The 22,922-nt window shown below is 41.1% G+C and overlaps 1 protein-coding gene across 5 annotated transcripts in view; it reads right to left on the bottom strand.

Moving 5' to 3' along the window:
- FRY (FRY microtubule binding protein) overlaps positions 1 to 22,922 on the bottom strand; it is a 451,440-nt gene that overhangs the window by 60,353 nt on the left and 368,165 nt on the right. For all 5 annotated transcript variants that reach the window (XR_008671085.2, XM_055360541.2, XM_055360538.2 and 2 more), the window contains 9 exons: positions 19,902 to 19,984; positions 14,344 to 14,494; positions 13,698 to 13,801; positions 12,760 to 12,945; positions 10,071 to 10,269; positions 7,433 to 7,554; positions 3,974 to 4,161; positions 2,562 to 2,656; positions 755 to 1,362 (listed from right to left, as the gene is read on the bottom strand). Coding sequence is in view for 4 of the 5 variants with exons in the window: in XM_055360541.2 (XP_055216516.1) it covers positions 755 to 1,362; positions 2,562 to 2,656; positions 3,974 to 4,161; positions 7,433 to 7,554; positions 10,071 to 10,269; positions 12,760 to 12,945; positions 13,698 to 13,801; positions 14,344 to 14,494; positions 19,902 to 19,984 (1,736 nt within the window). In the remaining variant the exon portion in view is untranslated. The remainder of the gene's footprint in view (positions 1 to 754; positions 1,363 to 2,561; positions 2,657 to 3,973; positions 4,162 to 7,432; positions 7,555 to 10,070; positions 10,270 to 12,759; positions 12,946 to 13,697; positions 13,802 to 14,343; positions 14,495 to 19,901; positions 19,985 to 22,922) is intronic.

The following is a 22,922-nucleotide window of genomic DNA, read 5'->3' as shown; positions in this document are numbered from 1 at the left end:
ACATAACTGAAAAATCTGGTTTGTTGATTTGGGTTAATTCAAAACAAGAGGAAACCAAGAGAATTTCCAAGAAGAACAGAAAAGCAGAAAAGCAAAGAAAAAAATAAAAGATTTAGGAGTTAAGAAAAAAAAAATTTTTTTTTCTATACAAGAGCAATGGAATAAACTAACAGCACCTGCAGTTTGATCTGGAAAGCTAAAAAGAAATCGCTAATATCTTAAAAATAATTTTGGGCCGGGCGCGGTGGCTCACGCCTGTAATCCCAGCACTTTGGGAGGCCGAGGCGGGTGGATCATGAGGTCAGGAGATCGAGACCATCCTGGCTAACACGGTGAAACCCCGTCTCTACTAAAAATACTAAAAATTAGCCGGGCGTGGTGGCGGGCGCCTGTAGTCCCAGCTACTCGGGAGGCTGAGGCAGGAGAATGGCGTGAACCCAGGAGGTGGAGCTTGCAGTGAGCCGAGATCGCGCCACTGCACTCCAGCCTGGGTGACAGAGCGAGACTCCGTCTCAAAAAAAAAAAATAATAATAATTTTGGCCCCTTTTATGCTACTGCCTTAAAAATATTTTCTATAATATAGATCATTGAGATTTACATTACATAGAATTTTATGAGAAAAAATAAACTACTCCCAAGGAACCACTTTTAAGCAGAATTGTTAAAAGCAGTAAGTTCATATTATCTTATTGTACCAAATGACGAACACAGCCACCATCAGAATTGAGAGAGGGTGAACGAGGCTGGCTTTACCAATAGCGTGGGATGCATCCACCATGGATATTTTGGACACTGGTGTCAGTAGACTGAAGAGCTGCAGGGTCAGGTCTGTGGTGGTGAGGGATGTGAATCCTTTCAGCAGCAGCTGCTGCAGCCCGGAGAAGTCGGCCCACTTGAGCTGTGCCTGGAGTTTCTCAAGCTTTTCTCGGTTCTCAGCCTTATCGAGTGGCATATGTGCCAGTAGTCTGCTCAACAGCCTTAAGGCCATTAAGTATTCAAACTCAAAATCAGACTCCATCAAGGCCACTGTGACCCAGAATATGGTGGCCAGCAGGTTGGTGGGATGGTTTATGTGGGATGGGTCCGTGAGACTGTCCTTCAAGGAGGATGAGCTTCTGGTTTTTGAGGAGAGGCCTTGTTGGGTACAAGCCTGAATTCTGTCCAGTGTGGCACTTCGAGGTGGGTCAGAGGATCGGTCGATGACACCAAACTTCTTGGGCACAGAGAAGCTTCGTTGATGCCGGCTCCGTTCGGCAGTCGCGGTGTTGCCGCTGGTGGTTCCCGGGTTCACGTTTAGTTGTCCTGTGCTCTTTCTGCTTGCTGTTAGTTTACTGCTGGAGCTTAAATCTGGTGAGGAAGACCTAGGTATAAAAATAAATAAGTTTAATAGGATGCCAACACGTGTCACCAAAAGCCAGTCCTTTCAAGTCCACTGAGAAACACTGCAGGAGGGAAATCATTCTTTAGAAATGCCACTTTCTATTCGTTTATTTTTCCTTATCTTTAAAGCTATAAAAAACAAAACAAGAGAAACCCTCATCAACAAAACAAAAAGCCCAATACTGACTGCTACTTATTGAAAATGTAGAGGAATCAATAATTGGCCTTAAAGTTTACTGATATTTCATTTATGTTTTGCTTGAATTTGGGTAGGAGTAATTATGACATAAAATGTACCTGATAGGTATAAGCTTCAATATTCTGTTAACTGACTGATAAGAAGAACAGAAATGGGAATTATGCTATCCAGAAAGAAGCTGGTAAATGTTCATGTCAAAGGAAATTTTTGGTACTTACCAAAATTTAAGAAAAATTATTTCTAAGTCTATGCTGAAAAGGTGAAACTCTTTGTCAACATTCTTGCTATATTTTTACTGATTTAGATAAATCTTTATGTTAATATAGATAAATATGTGTGATGTTTGTAATCATACCAAAATTATCCATAGAAAATGCTCAACTTAAAAATAAAACAAGGCCCAATCGGATACAAGATAACATTACCGACTCAATTTCAAGCAAGATGAGCTCAATAACACAAACGGAATATAGAGTCGTGAATAATTTGAAATGAATTATTAAACATTGGCAGGAGCAAAAAAAAAAGATACTGACGTAGGAATTTCTTTGAATGAAGTCAACATTTATTCCAACTGTTTTTATGGCAATAGTTCAGAAGCTTTGTATATATTCATTTAAAAATAATATTTAGCTTTTGCTTCTCTTTACCAATGTAACAAATAGGATAATTATTACATAAAATTTGGAAAAATACTCAGACAAAAAAAGAAATGAAAAATTATTAATATTTTATCATTCAGAGATAACAGTATCTATCTTCCTGATGTTTTAAAATACTTATATAATGCGTGTGTGTGTGTGTGTTTGTGTGTATTATGACTTCTTTTTTAACTTAAGAAAGTATTACACATACTTTTTCAGGTCATAAATATACTTCAAAAACTAGATTTTTTCTTCGTACTTTTCCTAAAGTCCAGCATCTCTCAAATACTCCTGTACAGTATACTTGATGTCAAAGTATCATTAAGCTGATTCTCACCGGGACAATACAGTTAGGAGGTCACTGTTCTTCAAGCAGTCAGACAAGTTATCCACAGCCGCCTCCAAGGTTAGGAGCGCTTCCATTACATAACCCTGCCAAACATGCAAAGATAGCATTTTGTATTGCTTGTAACCATTGTTAATTTCCTAAGATAAATTTAATTAATGTAAACTGTATTCCAATAATGTTATTGCTGCTTTAATTTATGAAGTCTAAAATAAGCTTTAAGGGCCACTTAGGAAATTCAGATGGCTTAGGAGTTAGCAGATAATCATACAAATTTATTTTCCTATGTCTAAGAGCCTCAACAGATCACTTTCATTTGAAATCCAACAGCGAGGGGGCAAGCATGACCCTCTGCTGAGGGGAGGGTGGGCATTTGAAATACAGAGTGGCAATGTCTGAAAGCCACAGATCAAGAGGAGAGGTACAGGAAGAGCTGCCTCTGTGGTGTTTTAAACAGCACCTCTGATGGCTGAAAGAAGGAAGCAGGTAGTGTCTGCAGGGGTGCAGGCTTCCTCAGATGCAGGAACATTTCTTTTTTTCTGAGATGGAGTCTCACTTCTGTTGCCCAGGCTGGAGTACAATGGCACGATTTGGGTTATTGCAACCTCTGCCTCCTGGGTTCAAGTGATTCTCCTGCCTCAGCCTCCTGAGTAGCTCGGATTATAGGCGTGTGCTACCACGCCTAGCTAATTTTTGTATTTTTAGTGGAGAAGGGGTTTCACCGCGTTGGCCAGCCTGATCTTGAACTCCTGGCCTCAAGTGATCTGCCCGCCATGGCCTCCCAAAGTGCTGGGATTATAGGCGTGAGCCACTGCCCAGCCAGGAACATTTCTGAAGGGAAAGAAGGACTTGGCCGGAGCCAGAGAGCTTGTAATGCCAGCAGCTCTCAACCTGTTCAGCTTCCCAATCTCTGGGCTCTATCTTGAGGGCCTCCTTGTGGCAGTCACTCTCCATTCCTTCTTCAGCTCTTCTCAGTCTACTGGAGACTAACCATAGAGAGAGAGGTAGTGTTTTGGACAGATACAGTGGAGGTCCCTGCTCTGGGTAGGGAGACTGTATAACTGCATCCTAGGTTGGCATCCAGAAACCCCAAACTATACAAAATAATCCCCTGGCCGCCTGCCAAATAAAACCAACCACAAAAACAACAAAGAAGAAGCCACCAGAGGATTTCCGGTTGTTGGCTTATATAAAAGACAGAATATCCACTGAATTTCTAGAACAAGGCTCCTTGGAATAATTTTTGTAAATATAAAAGTCAACCTCTAAAATTGAAAAAATATATTGTACATGTCCAGATGGCTGGAATAATTGTTGACAGAAGAAAGGCTCAAAAATAGTTTACACCTCATTGAGATGAGAGAGCTCATCCTTCACGAGCTCAGTGGTCTTCCCTTCCATACCTGAATCTCATCTCCATGTTCTCCTATCACCTCCACCAATCTTGAGAGAAGGTCAGATAAGGCATGTGCTGACAGAGGTTGCTTGAGGGCCCGGAATATCTGGAAGGACCGACCAGCATAGTGCCTTGAAGAGCTTGCGAGGGCTGTCTGCAATGCAACTTCACTCAGCTGGTGCTCCAGATGGAAGCCTAGGGTAACAAGAGCCACAGAATAGGTCAGTCTCTACTCTACATGCTCTGGGGCATCAAAGTTACCTCTAAGTTTTAAACAGGCTAACGGCACAGGGCTACCTTGTAGTGGTACTTATTTACAAGTCAACCATTTTTTTTTCTCTTTTTTGAGACAGGGTCTCACTCTGTTGCCCAGGCTGGAGTGCAGTGGCATGATCACGGCTCACTGCAGCCTCTACCTCCTGGGCTCAAGTGATCCTCCCACCTCAGTCTCCCAAGTAGCTGGGACTACAGGCATGTGCCACCATGCCTGGAGAGTTTTTTGTGTTTTTTGTAGAGATGGGGTCTCACTATGTTGACAAGGCTGGTCTTGAACTCCTGGGCTCAAGCGATCTGCCTGCTCTGCCTTCCTAAAGTGCTCGGATTACGAGCATGAGCCACCACATCAAGCTTTTTTTTTTTTTTTTTTTTTGGAAACAGGGTCTTTCTTTGTTGCCCAGGCTGGTCTTGAACTCCTGGGCCCAAGGAATCCTCCTGCCTCAGCCTACTGAGTTGCTGGGATTACAGGAGTGTGCCACTGCACCCACCTCATTTTAAAATAAAAACAAATTCTGAATAAATCTTAGGGAGGTATAGTGTAGTAGAAAAAGGCTTTGGAACAAGATGGTCCTGGTATTGAATCAGAGGCTTTCTAACTCTGGGAAAGGAATTTGTTCCCCATGAGCCTGTTTCCTTATCTTTAACTTGTCTCATACAGTTGTTGTGAAAATTAAACAACTTACAAAGTGCCTAGTATAGTATCTGAAACATAACATAGGTTCACAAATGTATTCTTATTTATTACTCTGCTATTTTCACATATTCTTCTTCTGTACTACTTTTTTTACATAGAATACTCTCCTTTTTCTGTAAGTTTGTTAGAGTAGAGGAAATTTCAGAAGAGAGGAAAGCTGTTAGTGGATCTATTCAACTCAAAACACAACTAAGGCCTGTGCCAAAGACTTTGCTTTATTGATATGCAGATATTGAAGTGTAGATACTGTGAAGAAGGCAGCCATAATTTAAACTTTTGCCTGAATATTTGTTTTTCCAATTGTACAAAGGTAATCTCAGTAATCAGAAAACCATTTGATCAGATGGGAATGAAAATGTAAGATAAAGCTCATGACTGAATTCTAGGTCATTAAATTATATACTTGCTGTGCCTCTCTGTAGGGAGAAAAGCAGACTACAAGGGTAGGAGGACTGAATGAAAACAGAGACTTAGGCTGTCTCTATGACACAGAGGCTCTGCAGCACATTTGGCTGCTACATGAAAGTGGGCCAGAAGGGATAATTCAATGTCATTGCTCTTAGTTGCAGCTTGGCTACTTGACCCTAGGGACAAATAGATTATACAAGAAAATGTTCCTGCAGAGAAAACAGAGGGCCCTGGAAAATTGACTTCAGACACATTCAGGGTAGTAAACATAGGATTAAACCCATGTAGGCTGCTCGTATCTTATGAATGATGTTTCAAAAAAGCTTTTTATGTCTTTATTTTGTTTATCAAAATAAAGGTTTGTTTACTTAACCTATTTTATATGTGGAAGTTAGGTACCCTGGCAAATGATTTTGTGATTTTATGTGTGGAGATTAGGTACCCTGGCAAATGATAAATGTGATTCAAATGAGCAAATGCTCATTTGAATCACAATGAACCTGAAGGCTAGAACTGTACTAGTAGGATCTCAGACTCCACCATCACAACAGTGTCCTTTGAGAAAAGGAAAAGGTTTCTTTTTCTTTCCAGCCACACAGTGAATCTATACTTCCCAGTCTTCCTTGCAGTTAGGTGTGCCCAGGTGCCCGAGTTCTGGCCCATGGGATGTGGAAAAAAACCCACTGGATACCCCATTTAAGCCTGGGGTGTCAACTCATCCTGAGGAATCCTCTTCTCACTCTCTCTTCTTCCACCTGCTGGCTGGATGCAGAGGGCCCAGCAGAGGCCTCAGCCTAGGGGGTGGCACAGCCTCAGGCTGGAGGGTCCCGAAGCACCTAGCGGAAGGCCACCTGCCAAACACCTGCACTGAACTGTTACAGGACCCAGGAATAACCTTCTGTTGTGTTAAGCCTCTGAGCTCTGGGGGCTGTTTGTTACAGCAGCTATGCCGCCCTGACTAACACGTGTTTCCAGGAATACATTGTGTATGTATAGAGAAAACAGGCCAAAAACAGGGATGTACAAGGAAATCAGAATCAGTAAAAATTGGTCAAGGTGCAAAAAGACTTAGACTTTATGCAGCCTGAAGTACCCTCCAAGAATTCAGTATAAGGCATTTATACATTTTCTCATGTTTATTATTTTCATTCAATCCAAGATTTTAGATTAATTAATGGTTTACATACAAATAGTAAGCTTCTTCCTTCGGGCTGTGTTCAACTATTAACTGGCTTTTGAGGTCCTCATATTTTAAACAAATTCCAAAGGGGAAACTGAAAACTAGAAACGGAAGTCTATTCCTAGAAATGACTCTCCCATTTCGGTCTGTCAGTATCTTTTGTTTTTTAGTGAGTGTCCTCTGATAATGAAAAGATATGTGGCTAATCCAAAATGTTTCAAACTGGGAAATGTGCTAATTACCAGAGCAGCTGGAAAAGCCAGGGAGCTGGATTTAATATTGCCAGCCTGGTGTGAGGAAAAAAAGGTAGAGATGGTTTTACAACATGTTGAGACACCAGATTTAAGTTTCACACACAAATCAGCCCAGGCCAACTTGGACCTGAAGGAATTCAGCAGAAGGCAAACACTTAAGTATCATAATGCTAAAGGAGTCACACTGTATTTAGAATATTGAATAGTCATCTGCACAGGAATTGTTAGCAAAAACTTTTAAAGCCAAAAACATTTTATCATAATTAAAAAAAACTGTTTGACCATTCAACCAGCCATTTAACCAGACTATTTTTCATTGTTGAGACTGATGAGAGTCAATTAATGAGATTTATTCCTCATAGCCTTCTTTAAAGAAAATGTTATAGGCACAGTTTAATTCTAGTAAGGTAAATGAAAGAAGTAGAACAAGTATGTTGGGAAAATTATTTGATATAGTATAATGCAAATATACACGGCATTAAATACCATGCAGTTAGGCAGCATCTGAACAAGCTTCAGAACTCCCCTGTGAATATGCTCGTGCTATGGATGTGGAGTGCAGGACCGTTTTAAGGTGCTGTAATCATCATATAGAGACAGTGTCCATTACAGAACAATGCTGAAAGAGGGATCTGTGCAAATAAGATGAAGTACCTGATTTGGAATCTTTAAATACAGATACAACGTGACGTAGAAAATTAGTGAGCTGTTCAGCACTCTTTGAATTTTGATTTTTAGGTGTGATGTCTTCATGGCACCAAAGTGGACCAAATGCCCTTAAACAAAACACACAAAATGTCAAAAATATAACTGTCATTTTGCATTTTTAAAACTACACATACAGTCCTGACTCCAAACATATAACATATTTAAATTTTTTGCAATCTATGCATCTGACAAAGGTCTAATCCCAGCATCTATAAGGAACTTAAACAAATTTACAAGAAAAAAAACCCATTAAAAAGTGGGCAAAGGACATGAACAGACACTTCTCAAAAGAAGACATACATGCAGCCAACAATTATATAAAAAAAGCTCAACATCACTGACTATTAGAGAAATGCAAATCAAAACCACAGTGAGATACCATCTCACACCAGTCAGAATGGTGATTATTAATAGGTCAAAAAATAATAGACGCTGGCAAGGTTGTGGAGAAAAAGGAAGGCTTTTACACTGTTGGTGTGAGTATAAATTAGTTCAACCATTGTGGAAGACAGTGTGGTGATTCCTCAAAGACCCAGAGACAGAAATACCATTCGACCCAGCAATTCCATTACTGAGTATATACCCGAAGGAATATTCATTGTTCTATTATAAAGACACATGCATGCATATGTTCACTGTAACACTATTCCCAATAGCAAAGACACAGAATCAACCCAAATGCCCATCAATGACAGATTGGATAAAGAAATATACACCACGGAATACTGTGCCACCATAAAAAGGTACAAGATTATATCCTTTGGAGGGACATGGATGGAGCTGGAGGCTATCACCTTAGCAAACTATATATACACCATGGAATACTGTGCCACTATAAAAAGGTACAAGATTATATCCTTTGCAGTGACATGGATGGAGCTGGAGGCTATCACCTTAGCAAACTAACGCAGGAAGAGACAACCAAATACCGCATGTTCTCACTTATAAGTGGGAGCTGAATTGTGAGAACACATGGACACATTGGGGAGAATAACACACACTGGGGCCTACTGGAGGGCGGAGGGTAGAAGAAAGAGAGGATCGGGAAAAACAACTAATGGATACTGGGCTTAATACCTGGCTGGTGAAATAGCCTGTACAACAAACCCCCTTGACACACGTTTACCTATGTAACAAACCTGCATACCCTGCACATGCACCCTTGAACTTAAAATGTGAGTTAAAAAAATATTTTGAACAATTTTATGAATTATTTTGGAAGTACATTTCAGTCTTATAAACCTTATCAGCATACTCAAAACACATCTAATTTATAGAGTCATTTTAAAATGTTTTAAATTAAATTCATTTACAAAATTAAAACCTCCCAATTCACCAGAACAGTGCTTGGCATATCATAAGTGCTACATGTTTGTTTGTTAAGTAAAATGATATCAAATGTAAAGTGAAATAAAGATTTAGACATGGACTCAATTTTCACATTTTAGCATTTGCAGAGATAAGGCTTTTATCAGGATCACATCAAGCTGCAAATACCATACAATCAAACTGAATACATGGCCTCTGTCATCTACTTGGTTTTCAACAGTAAGAATGGAATGGAGCCAGGTAGGAGAACTTCAGAAGAGAGTTATTCCAAACACACGGTACTGACAGATGGTGAGTGGTGACAATACTTTTCCTTTCCACAAATCATGTGGGTCTCTGAAGTACCCTGTATGTGCAGGCATACTGTATGTAGGCACCATCAGCTCCCGTCCTAAGCTTCCTGCACATTAAATCCCACATTAAGTTGAGAGCTGCACAAAATAACCTGAATCATGAACTGTGGAAAGAAAATACTCTTTTTTTATTGTTTGCATTAATTGATGCATTAGCTGAAGAAAGCAAGATCACATGAGATATTAGATAACACATACACAGAGTAGATTTCCAGGACTTAACTCACTGAGAAAGGGGAGCATGCCACCCAGTCACAAGTAAGCATGCTTTACACAACTACCAGACCGCAGGGTGTTAAATGGTTAATGAGAAGCTAAATGGTTAATGAGAAGAACCAGAAGACCCAACCAGTACCACTTGCAGTTTTTCTTGGTTTTGATTTATTAGTTTGATTCCTTTCCTATTATGCTTCCTATTGTTTCTGGTTTCTGACTGCCTTTTACAAATGACTCTTTGGACCAGATGAACAGACAATGGTCCCCTTGGCAGCTGCTTCTGGGTTGATCATGGCTAATATCCTTGATTTCCAGAGTGAAGTTCTTTGCCAAGTCTCAGAACTACTAACCCCTGGCAGCTCTGATAGATGGCTAAAGGCATGCTCACTGTGGGGCACCATCTCCTGCCTCCATCTGCTGCATCATCATTATCCACAAAATCCCCTTGCCCATCAACTGTCACATCAGTGGGATCCTAGAAACTGCTACCGATGTCTGCCTTTCACAAATTGTAATTCTCTGTATCTCAGTGTCTGTTCACACAGACTCCAGCAGTTGCAATTGAGAAGAGAAACAGGACTTTGTTAGAACCCCAGGATCACTTTTCCATCTGTGTGGTTTAAAGCGTTGGCAATTTTCCAAAAGACCAACCTGCAAACAGCAGTGGACTCCTAACCCCTTATTACCTGGTCGTGAGAAACTCAATGAGCTTGTTTGCCTTCTCATCTGTTTCAGCAGCTGTGTCCACATCTTCTACCTCCTGGGTCATCTGTGGGAGGTTTCCACTGCTGCCTCCCAGACTGATGCTGGAGGAGGTGGAGCTTGAACTAAGCCCTGAGTCAGGCACCGGGGATGACTGGTCCTCTCTCAGGAAGTCAAAGCCACCTGGTGGGAGAAGAAGGTCAAGGAGGGATGTACTAGGCAGTGTGCTTGTCAGCATGCTTAATGAGGTCCACAGAGGAGCGCAGGGAAGTGTGGAGTTATTTAAATTCTGGGGAGAAAATGGTTGCTTTCGGCTGTGGCTATGATTAAATGAGACTGACAGTTTTTCGTTGTTTAGGAAATCAGTTGCACTGCTGTGTTAATGAGTGTGTATTTGGGAATAGGAGGTGATCTGCTGCTTTCTACTCTGCTATTTTAGTTGATACTTTCTATAAAAGAAAGGTATGTATGCGTGTTTGTATGCATGCATGGACCAGGCAAACAACCAGTTCAACTGTAACAGTTCATCTACTAACTGTGCTCTTAATAAATTATTCCTGGGTATTAGTCTTCTTAAACATGTGAAATGGGCTGGGCGCGGCGGCTCACGCCTGTAATCCCAGCACTTTGGGAGGCTGAGGCGGGCGGATCACAAGGTCAGGAGATCGAGACCATCCTGGCTAGCATGGTGAAACCCTGTCTCTACCAAAAATACAAAAATTAGCCGACCCTGGTGGCGGGCACCTGTAGTCCCAGCTACTCGGGAGGCTGAGGCAGGAGAATGGCGTGAACCCGGTGGGTGGAGTTTGCAGTGAGCTGAGATCGCACCGCTGCGCTCCAGCCTGGGAGACAGAGTGAGACTCTGTCTCAAAAAAAAACAAAAAACAAAAAACAAAAACCATGTGAAATGATATCCTGTTTGAGGATATCAGTCACTTAATGGCTGGTTACTTATACATAATATTTTTGAGTAAATGTGCCCAGAAGCTTTAGTATTATGTGTATATCGATATATTTTAATAGAATATGTTTTATGGTATTCAAAGAAATATGGCATAAGCAAATACTGTTTCTTCATTATATACTTGGTTGACATTCTATACCTCTGGGTAGGCTGTGGGTTTGAAAATGTATATATGCAACTATCCCTTTTCCCCTATTTAATAATCATAAAAAGTATGTAGTGCTGGTGTGTGTGATAGATATACTGAATTAGAAGTGAGGAGTCCTGGGTTTGAATAACATTTCTGCCACTTATAGTGTAGCCTCAGGGAATTTATGGAATTCTCTGTATCTCAGTGTTCTATTACAATAAAGTCAAGACAATAATTTCTGTCACACACATTTTTAGTGTGTATTTAAAGCAACTATAGTTGAAACTAGGTGCTTAATAAATGTTTATAAAAAAAGAACATTTCCAATAATCTTTGTACACCTATTCCCTGTGTCCTGTAGAGCCAGCCACTTTAGCTATCTACTGTTTGTCTCACCTATGAATATTGTATGCATTTTTGGTAAATCTTCACTTTAAATCATTTATACCATATCAGTGGTATAATAAATGCAAAACTGATTACACAGAGATACCCAACTTATCAGATATTACAGTTTTCTCTGCCTAACATTTAAGAAAGTACATTCTTATCCTCAGGACTTAGAGCAGCTAGAACTCTTCAGTTTAAACATCTACAGCAAAGGGAGTTTTGTGTTTCTAAGAGGCTATTGATAGGTTATTTTCAATTAAGTGTAGCTTGGTTCAAAGTGAAGTGCTTAAATTGAGGTCAGTAGGCCTTAGGTCTCAGAGATAATGATGATTTCATATTTGTTTTCCAAACAACTATGTTAACATCTGTTAGAAGCCAATACAGTGGTGGGTACAAGTGATAAATAAAAGGTGCACCCTTTTCATCGTAATGCAGAAAGCACACAGTGACATGTGAAATGTCACACCACAGCTGGCGCCAATGCAGTTCGTAAAATGAATTGGTAAAAAAAAATTAGTCCCTGAACTCTGTTAGTTGGTAATCTTCATTATCATTTTAAGATATTTTAAACGTTCTGGTTCTAAATGAAAACCACTATTACCCGTTTTCATGAATGGCGCGACATGGCAGAGTAATTTCTTTGACTCAGTTAATGCCATCTGTTCCTATTTCTAAGAATTTTTTTTTGTTTCAAAACAGCAATTGCTTTTAACAGGCTCCCACTAATGGTGTCTTCAAGGAAAAGGTCAATCATTCAAAAGTGAAAATTCCTTCATGGGCACTAGAAGGCACACAAGTGATACATCCGGCACCTTGGCTGTGACATGCTCTCAGGCAGTAGCAAGGGTCACTATTTTGTGTGTTCTCATCCTTCGGTGTTCTAGACTGCTGCTCCTGGCCAATGGGCACTTACATTTCCAATGCGTCAGGAGGAACATATTCAATGGGGGCAGCAATCATATATATAACCAGGAAAAATATATTTTAAATATTCAATAGTAAAGAAAGCTTTTGAGAGGCAAGTTCACATCAAGTGAAATGGTGTGTATTTATTGTACTGTTGATTTACCACGTGGAAAGTTGGAGGTCATAGCATAAGAGAAGTTAACTTGGGCTCCACTGGCACCCACTGTTAGTTATCTCTGCATTTGTAACTGTCCTAGGCTCTCTACCAGTCCTTCTCTGTTACCTGTATAGAGATATTCAGGTTGGTAGGCTGGCTGCACAGTTAGAGTCTTAGTTTCACCCATCTCTCGGGTCTGCAGGAGCACGGAAGCAATGGAATGGAAATTGCTGTTGCAAGAGAGGGCAATCAAGAGGTGAAGAAGCAGTTTTTTGCTGTGTTCAAAGACTTCAGGCCGGTAGTGGTCTAAACCTGGAACAAAACAGTAGAATCTAAGTATAAACAAACGTTAAGCTCGTTTAGATTCCAGGGATAGTAAAGATTCCAGGATACTCAGGAGGAACATGTTAAAAGAATGTTTAGTTTTCTTTGTTATTGTTTGGGTTACCAACATACAGAAGTTGGGCTTAGGAAAAATAAAATGCTTTATTTCTTAAGTAAAATGTTCTCATAAAATGCTGATAGATGAACTTTTCTTGACCTCTCTGTAGCATTTGATGTGGTTAGCATTCCTTCTTCTTGAGATGTTCTCTTCCTTGGATATCCCTGTTACTGAAAGATTCTAATTTTATTAGTCTCTTTCTAACTGAATTTCTGAGTTTCTCTGGCTGGTTCCTCTTCCCATTTTTGCTCTACAAAGCTCAGGGCTTGGCCCACTCTGTCCTATATCCTTTCTTTTTATACGCTGACTATGCCTCATAGCTTAAAATTTAGCACTTCAGCCGAAGACTCTCAAAAAGGCCCAACTTATTTTGGATATCTTTGCAGATGTGGCACTAGTGAGAAACCACTGTATTTACATGGTAGAAATAGACCAATTTCAAACAGTGACCAAGTAGCTGACATTTCAGAGCAGATGTCACAAAAGGGCAATGAAAAATGTTGGAGATCAGATATTCCCGAAATGAGTCAAACAGGATGTCAATGTGAAAGGAAATCTCTACGGATTACTTCTGTATATTTTTAACCCGATTGGCTAGAATGCCTTTTAGATCCAGTCTTACCTAAGAAGACAGCATGAAGTAATAATGGTAGATGAAGTGCCCAGTCTTCTCGTACACTGTGATCCACCACCATTTCAGTCATAAAAATTACAGCAATATTGCACCTAATCAATGAAATAATGAAATTAATGCAACTTCTGAAGGGGATGGAAATACTAGTAGATCATTAAGTTACAGTACAATATAACTCTTAAGTGTTTTTAAATCATTATATAAGGCTCTTATTCGGGGGAGATAGAGTTTAACTTGTAACACAGCATAGAGCTCCACAACAATAAGAAACATTGGTTGAGCTAATCACATAAAGGAGAGTCTACTAGCCACTAGGCAATAAGAGCTAAGGGATAAAGAGAAATCAAAGACAAGGTCCCTCTCATCAAGTCGCTTACAGTCTAAAAAGCATCACAGAATGCATGACCATATCCAGATTACATCAAGGAGAAATTCAAAGGTCACAGGCAGCTTTGAATGTTGATTAACATTTGACCAAACTCTGCTAATATGCTGGAAGCTGGCAGTCAAATCAGGCAGGATCCCACTGATTGATAATTTAATGTGGTGGGACCTGGACTAGGTTTTTCTCTTGTCATAGGTAGAAAAGTCCAGTCAAAGCTAAGATTTCCTTCTCCCCACACACGCTGCTCACCTGTGGAGTGGCCCCCGGGGAGTGATGGTCTCCGGGAGATAGTCAACCAGGGGGGCCCAGCATCCTCCAGTACAAGGCATCGGTAAGGGCTGCGGCTGCTTGGTCTCTGTAATAGTCAGCAACCAGCCCGTGTAGGGAGAAATTGGATCATCTGGAGGGTGAGAAAGACAACTGTGCTTTATTTTCAGGGAGAGGAGACTTGTTTTCTCTACCTGATGTTTTCAGAATAAATTTTAAAAATGTATGCTTGTAAAAATAACTTTATTTTTCATTTTTAAATTTTTTTTTAGGGACAGGGTCTCGCTGGCACCCAGGCTGGAGTGCATTGGATCGATCAAAACTCACTGCAGGGCTGGCTACAGTGGCTCATGCCTGTAATCCCAGCACTTTGGGAGGCTGAGGTGGGTGGATCACTTGAGGTCAGGAGTTCAAAACCAGCCTGGCCAACATGGCAAAACCCCACCTCTACTAAAAATACACACACACACAAAATAGCCAGGCATGATGGCACGTGCCTGTAATCCCAGCTACTTGGGAGGATGAGGCAGGAGAATCGCTTGAACCTGGGAGGTGGAGGCTGCAGTGGACCGAGATCATGCCACTGCACTCCAGTCTGGGCGACAGAGTGAGACTCTGTTTGAAAAACAAAAACAAGTCACTGCAGCTTCAAATTCTGGGGCTCAAGAGATCCTCCTGTCTTAGCCTCCCAAGTAGCTAGGACTATAGGCATGTGCCACCACAGCTGGCTAATTAAAAAATTATTATTATTATTTTAAATAGATGGGGTCTCAACATGTTGCTCATGCTGGTCTCGAACTCCTGGACTCAAGTGATCCTCCCACCTTGGCCTCCCAAAGTTTTGGGATTACAGGTGTGAGTGCCTGGCCAGAAATAACTTTCTAATGATTTCATTTGGTGAGTATGAATTACATGATCAAATGGGTGAGAATTACTTGTTTGGGTAACTACTTGCATAGTTATTACTTGGTAACTAATTTATAATTATTCATTATAAAGCAAAGCAGAATACAGATATACGAAAAGAAAAACATTAAATCGTGTTGAATTCCCATCTCTATGAAAATTTGCTCTTCCTCCAGTCTTCCTCATTTCAATAAAGCACAGTTTGGCCTGGTCGTGGTAGCTCACCCCTGTAATCCTAGCACTTTGGAAGGCCAAGGCGGGTAGATCACTTGAGGTCAGGAGTTCGAGACCAGCCTGGCCAATATGGTGAAACCCCATCTCTACTAAAAATACAAAAAATTAGCTAGGGGTGGTGGTACACGCCTGTAATAATCCCAGCTACACAGGAGGCTGAGGCAGGAGAATCGTTTGAACCCAGGAGGTGGAGGTTGCAGTGAGCCGAGATCATGCCACTGCACTCCAGCCTGGGTGACAGAGCAAGACTCTGTCTCAAAAAAAAAGCACAATTTCATATTTCCAGTTTGCTCAGGACAAGAGACTTAAAGTCATCCCTGACTTTCCCCTCATATCCCATACCCAAATAATAATCACAGTGATGATGATGATAACAATAATAATAAAAATCATAACATTAGGAACTAGCACAGAGGGCTTACTTGACGCCAGGCACTGGCCTATGCATTTCACATATTAATGGCCCAATAATAGGTATCTATTTTATCCCCATTTTGTAGAGAAGAAAGTGAGGTTCAGTAACTTGTCATCCACATATTCAGAGAGCTCTGCCCTCAAAACATCTCCAGAATCTGAGCACTGTTCTCCATCTTCACCACTACTTCTAGACTAAGCCACCATCCTCTCTTGCGTGGGCCACTGCAGTGGCCTCCTTAACTGTCTCACTGCTTCCATCCTTGTCCTGCAGTCTTCCTCATCTCAACAAAGCACAATTTTGGCTGGTCGCGGTAGCTCACCTCTGTAATCCCAGCACTTTGGGAGGCCATGGCGGGTAGATCACTTGAGGTCTATGTTCCACACAGCAGACAGACCAATTCTTGTAAAACAAGTTCAGTAGTGTCTCTTTCTCTGCTCAACACCCTCCAGCGGCTCTCCACAAATCCACACCCGTGGCCTTTAAGGCCTTACAAGGTCTTCCCCCTCCATGTTCCTCTCCTGGCTTATCTCCTACCAGCGTACCCTTGCTCACCCCACTCCACTCATCCTAGCTTCCTTGCTGTTCTGTGATCAGGCTGGGCCCCATACAGCCTCAGGGCCCTTGTATCTGCTGCTCCCTATGGCTAGGATGCTCATCTGCAGACAGTTGCATGGCTCACTTCTTTGCTTCATTCAAGTCTCTGCCCTAATATCATCTTATTACAGCAGCTTTCCTTGACTACTCTATTTAAATTGACCCCCAACCCCAATCACTTTCTACCCTGCTCGCTCTGCTTTATCCCTCCCCCTCCACCCATGGATCACCAATTCACCAGCACCACCTCCCTCCCCAACTCTAATGTAAGCTCCAGGAGAGTAGGGACTTCTTCTGTTCTGTTCATTGTTTTCTCCCTACTACCTACAATGGTGCCTGGCACATGGTAAAGCATCAATAAATATTTGTTGAATGAATGAACGTCACAATATTATCTTTAAAGTAAGTACAGGCCAGGCGCAGTGGCTCATGCCTGTAATCCCAGCATTTTGGAAGGCCCAGGCGGGTGGATCACTTGAGGGCAGGAGTTCAAGACCAGCGTGGCCAACATGGTGAAACCCCGTCTCTACTAAAAATACAAAAATTAGCTAGGTGTGGTGGCACACACCTGTAGTCCTAGCTACTAGGGTGGCTGATGCAGCAGAATTGCTTGCACCTCAGAGGTAGAGGCTGCAGTGAGCCAAGATCGTGACACTGCACTATAGCCTGGGCTACGGGTGAGACCCTGTCTCAAAAACAACAATAAAAATAAAATAAAATAAGTATAGCAACACTTTTCATGTTTATTTCTTATCATGCTCCCAAAGCAGGCCAGCAGCATTTAAGAAGAGCAATACAGGTGGGCACAGGATTTAACCCAGGTATTTGGCTGCAGACCAGCTGGTTTATTCTTGGGATCAGTTTATGTATTAAGAGGAAGAACATACTATGTCGTCTTTAGGCAATTTTATAACAACATAATTTTTCTTTCCTTCACTTCTGCAAGGTAGTGTGAAGTCATTGATTTGATGCTGCTGGCCCAGTGTAGAATGCTGGCCTTAACATTTACAGAGCTGGTGGAGGGGTGTCTTCCTGTTGTGACAACTGAGGCTCTGAACGAGGACAGGCATCAGAAAACCAGAACCAAGAACATCCCACTTTTCATGGGATGTGGCTAAGAGGGTTTCAGTGGAAAAGGTCAGGACTTCCCTCAGGAAGAGTGACTACTGGCTTTTTCTAATACACTGACAAGTGAGCAACCAGAACCCTATAATTCTATGCCATGAAGCTTGGCCACAACAATTTTAGCCTGGAAAAAATTTAAAGCAGATGCACTAGTAACTCATCTCAGTTCTAACTCTCAGCAAATTACCTACAAGTAACTTACTTGCAGCAAATTAACTTTTCAGATAATCATCCAGGATAAGTCAGTTGCCAAATGTACTGCTAGGTAACTAGCTACTCTTCAATAAAACTTGAAAGGGAAACAAAAAGGGAGAATATTGAAGAATTAAAAAGTAAATTGTGAGATTTCTGTTAGGAAGGGATATGTTATTCTTTGTTTCAATGATGTTTTCAGATATATATCCAATCAGCCAAAATGTGCTGAGAGGAATTAAGGTGGCCTAAACTTAAATTTTTCTGTCCTCAAACTTTGGGTTACCAGATATTGCCACAGTAACCAGACTTTTCTTGAACCAACTCTCCATTTCTCAAGTACTACTTTCCTCATCTCTAAAATCTGGTGCCTTCTAGAAGTAACGGCCTATGGTACTGAGATCCGACTATTCAGTGTTTGGATGGTACAATCCCCTGAGGGGACACACAAAGGAAGGAAAACACAAACAGCTTTATTTTACTTCCTATTGACAGCTCTAGTGAAGGTTTTATAGGGACATAGCTGAAACTTAACCTACGTTAGAGCATGATAATTACATATGGATTTCAGACACGCCTTCCATTAGTATTTTAATGGTAGAGAACTGCCTGTCTGTGCATTCAGATGTAGAACAAGGGTAGCTGAAATGTGGCCTTATTGGAACTACCTAGTTCTTACCTGACATTGCACATTTCTGTAAAAACAAAACAATTCAAAACAACAATTCAAAGCACCAACTTACGAAATGAACTTAACTCATGAAATGTCAGTATATTTACAATTTCTGACAAAAAAGAATAAATCCCACAAGATACTGATTCCCTTAGCAAATGTAAAATGTCACTGGGAGCGTTCTTTGGCTTCAGAATTTCTGTAACTTGTGACCAACTAATACTCTGTATCTGCTCAATATCTACAGAAGCTGTCCAGGGCTTAAACAAAATCAGTAAATGCACTGACCTTTTTGGTTTTCCCAACTACCAGAAGAAATTCCTGTCACAAAGCTAACTTCCAGGTTAGCGAGGCTTTCAATAGGCTATGGAGACTATGCCATTGAGAAATTCAACATAGGAACAGATCCTATCCTGAGTGAGCAGCCTTTCAAAGCTTCAAGGTTAAACCCACTCGCAAGATAGGTGGAAAAACTGAACCGCAACATTTGTTTTCGCCCAGGCTACAGTGCAGTGGTGCGATCTCGGCTCACTGCAAGCTCTGCCTCCCGGGTTCACGCCATTCTCCTGCCTCAGCCTCCCGAGTAGCTGGGACTACAGGCAACCGCCACCACGCCCGGCTAATTTTTTGTATTTTTTAGTAGAGACGGGATTTCACCGTGTTAACCAGGATGGTCTTGATCTCCTGACCTCATGATCCGCCCGCCTCGGCCTCCCAAAGTGCTGGGATTACAGGCGTAAGCCACCGCGCCCGGCCGTGTTTTTATATTCTTGACATTTTTTCTTGGTGATGCATCTGGGGAAAATACACTAAGTCATAGTCCCATTAGAAAACACATGTTGTTGGCTGGGCGCGGTGGCTCACGCCTGTAATCCCAGCACTTTGGGAGGCCGAGGCGGGCGGATCACGAGGTCAGGAGATCAAGACCATCCTGGTTAACACAGTGAAATCCCGTCTCTACTAAAAAATACAAAAAATTAGCCGGGCGTGGTGGCGGGTGCCTGTAGTCCCAGCTACTCACGAGGCTGAGGCAGGAACATAACTTGAACCCAGAAGGCGGAGCTTGCAGTGAGCCGAGATGGTGCCACTGCACTCCAGCCTGGGTGACAAAGCGAAACTCCGTCTCAAAAAAAAAAAAAGTATATATATATATATATATATAAACACAGGAGTGGATGGTAGTTTGAATTTTTATAATTTTGATTTGTCCATGGTTTTTTCTTTTTTTTTTTAACTTTTGAGGATGCTGACTCTATGCTCATCTGCATAGGTGGATTAAATGGTTACTTAATATCTATAGGCCCTTTTAGTAATCAGACCAAGAACAATCAGAACACTCATTTTCCATCCTCTGACCACTTGCGTTCCGTCTGAAAGCCACAGCCTGTTGGTACTTACTTTTATCTTCATCATAGGATCCTCCAGAGCTATTGCTGTATCTTGACTCGAGGCGAGTGTGGGCTCTGATGACATTACTAAACCTTCAAATACAAGAACAACCAGAATGAAATATTAACATGTGTGCATATGCGCTTTTTTTTTTTTTGAGTTGGAGTCTCACTCTGTCACCAGGCTGCGCTACCGTGGTGCGATCTTGGCTCACTGCAATCTCTGCCTTCCAGGTTCAAGCAATTCTCCTGCCTCGGCCTCCCAAGTAGCTGGGATTACAGGTGCGCACCACCACACCCAGCTAATTTTTGTATTTTTAGTAGAGACAGGGTTTCACCATGTTAGCCAGGCTGGTCTCGATCTCCTGACCTCATGATCCACCCGCTTCGGCCTCCCAAAGTGCTGGGATTACAGGCGTGAGCCACTGCGCCCGGCCTATGCTCTTACTCATAAACTGACACTATGATTTAGCGGTTGGTTTTTCAGCTGCTAGTTGCCAATGGTGCTTTTCTTAAAGGAATGCTGTAAAAATTGTACCCCAAACATTTCTTGTTTCCTTGAGAGGGTCAGTGGCCACTCTTGCTCATAAGCACAAGTCCAAACCTTGAAAAGATAAAAAATTTAAGCCTAATATTTCAATTGAACTAGAAAATGGTAACATTTGCTTTGGAAAGAAAATGGCATGATACTGAATAACATGATTCCCTTATTTACATAGCCTGACACACAGTAGGTGGTCAATAAATATTTCCTGAATGATTAAACAACTGAAAGTACATAGAATGGGAAATACACAAAAATAGCTTTATAATAAATCTTGGACTTTACCCAGCATTAAAGTTTCTCTTAAAATAGTTTGAGAGTGTTCAGGGAAAGGTCCTAGTTGGGGAGTAATGTAACCAGAAGGACTCTTTGGTCTGGTCTCTCTTGTGGCTTGTTAAGAAGTAACCCCCACCAAAAACAAACAAAACAAAAACAAAACAACAACAACAAAGAAAATAAAAACGTTGAAGTATAGTTAATTCATAGACATCATCTTATTTAATCTTGCTCACTCATCTTTGATATAAGCATTATTTATTCTACAATGAGGAAACTGAGGGGAGGCGAAGTTATACACCTTGTCTAGTGTTGACCGCAGGGAGGTGGCAGTGCAGGAGGCCTTCAGTGCCATGCCAACTCCCTGCATGGAGCTTTAAGGCTGAGCTCTCTCTCACTGGCTCTGTAACCATGGCCAAGGCCTCTTGGGGAACTTGTTTCCACAATTGCAAAAAGGGCATCATAATAATATTCTGTCTTTTATTTAATTAGGGTTGTTTGGGAGATCAAAAGAAAGGATGTTTGAGAGTGTTTCCAAAACTGCAAGACACTGTCTGACTATAAGGTATTAGTTATTATGCTTCTATCTAGGATTTCTAGAAAGAAATCAGTAGCATATTTCTCAAACAGAGGCCTACAAGGTAGGGCAAGGGTGTGGTTCAGGGGCAGTGTGGGCAAAATGGTATGTCTATATTTATTTTATATAAAATGATACACAGCAGGTTTTATCAACTTAATATATATGTAGCCAAAACAAAGAACTAAGGCTATCTAGAAATACCTGGAAAACTCAAGCCAAAATAGGTGTGTCCCTCTACATTACTCACTGGGTATTCTGACTTAACTCATAACAGATCAATACTCTATTTCTTTTGGGGACACTGGAAGGTGCAGGGCTATTGCCGTCCTCACTAACGTGTGGAGAAAGAGTAATGTTTCAGCAAAAACTCCTGGATGTGCCATTAAGATGCCCATCTTGTTCCAGGTGTACAACCTTAGGGCACTGCATCAGTGATTTGGATTTGCTGAATTACAGAAATGTACTGTAATGAGCTTGGTTTCATTCACTTCTCAGATATTTGCAACAACATTTCCCCCATCCTGACAGCTATCTTTTCCCCAGTAACTTCATACCTCAAACCTTCTTCACTGTTATATCTTTTGGGCATTTGTGAATCTATAACAGAATATCTAAGACATTGGCTTAGTTTCATACAAATCAGCCAACTAAATCAGACTGGTATTTATGAAAATAAATTGGAAAAAGGACAAACTTATTACCTTCTGAAGAAGTTCTTTAATCATATTTATGCTGATAAATGCAAAGTGATAAACAGCATCTGTTAGGCCCAGACATCATTCAGAAAGGAACAAAAGCAGGGTGATGAAAAAATGGCACATCTGCAGGTTTCCGTCGGATGGAGAGCGCCACAGCACTTCCAGCTACCATGAACTGTGCTCTGTGTCGGGTTTTAAATTGTGCTCTGGAGGACCCGCACCCAGAAGAACTACAGGATGGATGACAACTCATCTCTTTTCCCTTTTGAGTTGGATTTAAAGGGGTGCTGGGTGGAGTTTATGAGGCTGGAATAAAGGGGAGGAGCAAGTCCCTTCCAGACTGTTCTCCTTGTTCTGGAGAAGACTGAAGCCACAGTGTAGCAAAATGTATGTCTGGCAAGGAAAAAGTAAAAAACTGACTCCCAACTGTAAAATCTGTTATTTTCCTTTGCTTTTCTGGGTTGAAGAAGCTTATTTTGGGTCTGGTCCCTCGAAGAATTTCAAGGATTAAGTAGAATCTTTGATGTCTTTTAACATCAAAGGTACATACCTTAAGAAATACCTCATGAAAATAGCTCTGATAAGAGAAAAATTAGAAGGATGAAATGTTCCCCTCAGTTTTACCTTGTTGATTTAGCTCAAATTAATAATACTTAGATAACTGATAGTTAATATATATTTGTGTATATCAACACTATCAATTTAGATAGAAATTATCTCTGTTTCAACATAGATTGCTCAAAATTTATACAGGTGAGGTTTACTGCTTTAGCTTTCTATGAAAAATCCCTTTGTGGGCATATAAATTTATAAAAATCTTTTATTAAGATTGATATATTGAAAATACTTATGGCTGGATGCAGTCACTCACACCTGTAATCCCAGCACTTTGGGAGGCTGAGGTGGGAGGATCAGTTGAGCCCAGGAGTTTGA

Source organism: Gorilla gorilla, chromosome 14 (assembly GCF_029281585.2).
Source record: "Gorilla gorilla gorilla isolate KB3781 chromosome 14, NHGRI_mGorGor1-v2.1_pri, whole genome shotgun sequence".
Lineage (NCBI taxonomy): Eukaryota > Metazoa > Chordata > Mammalia > Primates > Hominidae > Gorilla > Gorilla gorilla.
The sequence above is the reverse complement of the archived record's forward strand: the minus strand, read 5'-3'. Positions and strand labels throughout refer to the sequence as shown.